Source organism: Gopherus evgoodei, chromosome 21, assembly GCF_007399415.2.
Source record: "Gopherus evgoodei ecotype Sinaloan lineage chromosome 21, rGopEvg1_v1.p, whole genome shotgun sequence".
Taxonomy (NCBI): Eukaryota; Metazoa; Chordata; order Testudines; family Testudinidae; genus Gopherus; species Gopherus evgoodei.
In genome coordinates this window covers 17,245,275-17,247,707 of record NC_044342.1, presented here as the reverse complement: position 1 = coordinate 17,247,707, position 2,433 = coordinate 17,245,275, and the positions used below count along the sequence as shown (strand labels likewise).

Below are 2,433 nucleotides of genomic sequence, written 5' to 3'. Positions count from 1 at the left end.
TTTTCCATGAAATTTTTCAGCATTCCAAAAAAAAAAAAAGCAACCCAATAGTTTTCTTTTTGGTTTTTGGTCCTCCACTCTTTCACTCTTCTCCCTTCATCTTCCCCAGCCCATTCTCTCTCTCTCTCTCTCTCTCTCTCTCTTCTTTCCTTTGTCATTTCCAGAGTTAAAACCTAAACCTGATCTTTTTTTTCCAGTTTCCTAAATTCAGTTTCATTTTTATTAAAAATTGTACATATTAATTAAAAAATCATTTTTAATCAAAACATTATTTTAAAATTTGACCAGCTCTATTGTGATGTATCTGAAGTTAGGCCCCTTTTAATAACAAGCTGCTGGAGTAGATGGACCACTGGTCTGACCAAGGATGGCAGGAGTTATGTGCCTATGTTTTCTCTCATGAAAGCCCTAATTTTTCTGACACCTTTACTGAGTGCATTATTAACTTCTTTATTTCTCAGGGTATATATGAAAGGATTGGCCATGGGGGTCAAGACAGTGTAGAAAAGAGAAAACACTTTGTTCAGGTGTCTCAGTGCATTGTTTTTTGGTAACAGATAAACAATGATTATGGTTCCGTAGAACAATGTGACCACAGTGAGGTGAGAGGAGCAAGTGGAAAAGGCCTTCTGCCTCCCAGTGGTGGACGGGATTCGCAGGATGGTGGAAAGGATACATAAATAAGATGACAAGGTGAGTAGTAATGGTGGCAGAGAGAATATGGAAGAGAGTAGGAAAACCATAAGTTCCATGAGGTGAGTGTCACTGCAGGAGAGTTTAATAACTGGAATTAGATCACAAAAGAAATGGTCAATCTTGTTGGGACCACAGAAAACTAACCGTGACAACACATATAATATAATGGAATTACCCAGCAAACCACTTATCCAAGATGCAGCCACTAGCTGGAGGCAGAACTGGCGATTCATGAGGGCTGCATAATACAGTGGTCTGCATATTGCTAAATACCGATCATAAGACATGGCTGATAAGAGATAAGACTCTGAGCCTGCCAGGAGACCAAAAATATAGTTTTGTATGAAACACGCACAAACTGAAATAGCTCTGTTTCCAGTTAGGAGACTCTGCAGCATCCTTGGCAAGCTGTTTGAGGTGTAGCAGGTTTCTAAGAAGGACAAATTCCACAGAAAGAAGTACATGGGAGTGTGTAGGTGATGATCAGTCAAAACAAGCAGAATGATAAGGATGTTTCCAGCCATGGTCAAAATGTAGATGAGTAGGAACAGCAGGAAGAGAAGGAGACGCAGCTGTGGAAGATTCCCGAATCCCAAGAGGATGAATTCTGAGATGTACGTTTGATTTTCCCATTCTGTGTTTGCCATGGATTGTGTCTGGAGGACAAATGAAGAAATTATAATCTTTGATGATATAGTAAGAAAGGAAAATAACCATTTGTGAGTCATACAGAGAGATAGGTACACAGAGAGTTTGGATTTGGGTAGGTTGAAACTTTTCAATAAAATATTATTTTTCAATGGAAAACTGAGTTTTCAACTATGTACATGAAAACTTCTGCAGAAAGTATCTGTTTTCCTTTATCCTTAAAACTAATATTTTTCAGCAGACAACGTTTTTTCAATTTTTATATGAAAAGTTGCAATATTCTACTGAACATTTCTATGAAATAATTTCCAACCCCCCCCCTCAATTTTTGTCAAAATTTTCTGTGGAAAAAAAAAATTTCTGACCAGTTCTAGAATTAAGTGCTGAAAGAAAGAAAGAAAGAAAGAAAGAAAGAAAGAAAGAAAGAAAGAAAGAAAGAAAAAGAAAATTTAGTGATATTGAGTGAGATTTTCAAAGTCTAACACTGCTCCTATTAATGTAAATGGATAAAATTCCCACATATTTCTGTGTGAGCAGAGTGAGTTCATTCTGAGCATGTGCTTGGACATTAAAATTGGATCTCATCATGATAAATTAGATTACTTGTACAAGAAATATAGCATTATTACAGTCATAAATTCTTTGCCAGAGAAAATGAGCCAAAAGTAACCATTGACAAAAATATCATAGATTGGCAATTTTAATTTTATTAATCTTAAAGATTCACTAATACATGACCAAATCATTTGTGATATATAACACTCACACTCACTTTGGGATATTCAAGATGGGAGTTGGATTTAGAGGTCATGTGAAAATCCTCTTATAGTATAAATTGACATATTGCTATCAATTCACACCAGCTGTGGTTCAGAGCCTGTTTAGAACTGAGGGAAATAGAGCTTTGAAAGAAGAAAGGAAGGATGGTCCTGTGGTTAGAGTGCTTGGTTTGGATTTATGAAACCTGCATTCAATTAATCTTGGTACCATGGATTTCCTGTATAATTGGCAGCAAGGTATTTCGGTTCTTCTTACCTTATTTCTCCTTGGACAAAAAAATGGAGATAATAGAACATCCCTACCTCACAG

General features: G+C 36.4%; 1 protein-coding gene across 1 annotated transcript; it reads right to left on the bottom strand.

Annotated features, from left to right (window-relative positions):
* Positions 1-377: 377 nt before the first annotated feature.
* On the bottom strand, positions 378-1,343 carry LOC115638129 (olfactory receptor 6B1-like). The gene has a single exon (XM_030539710.1). It carries the CDS (start codon positions 1,341-1,343, stop codon positions 378-380), a length of 966 nt encoding a protein of 321 aa, XP_030395570.1.
* Between the last annotated feature and the right edge of the window lie 1,090 nt (positions 1,344-2,433).

Excerpts from the sequence above, each read along its gene's own strand:
- LOC115638129 (XM_030539710.1), bottom strand. The coding sequence starts at position 1,343 with ATGGCAAACACAGAATGGGAAAATCAAACGTACATCTCAGAATTCATC.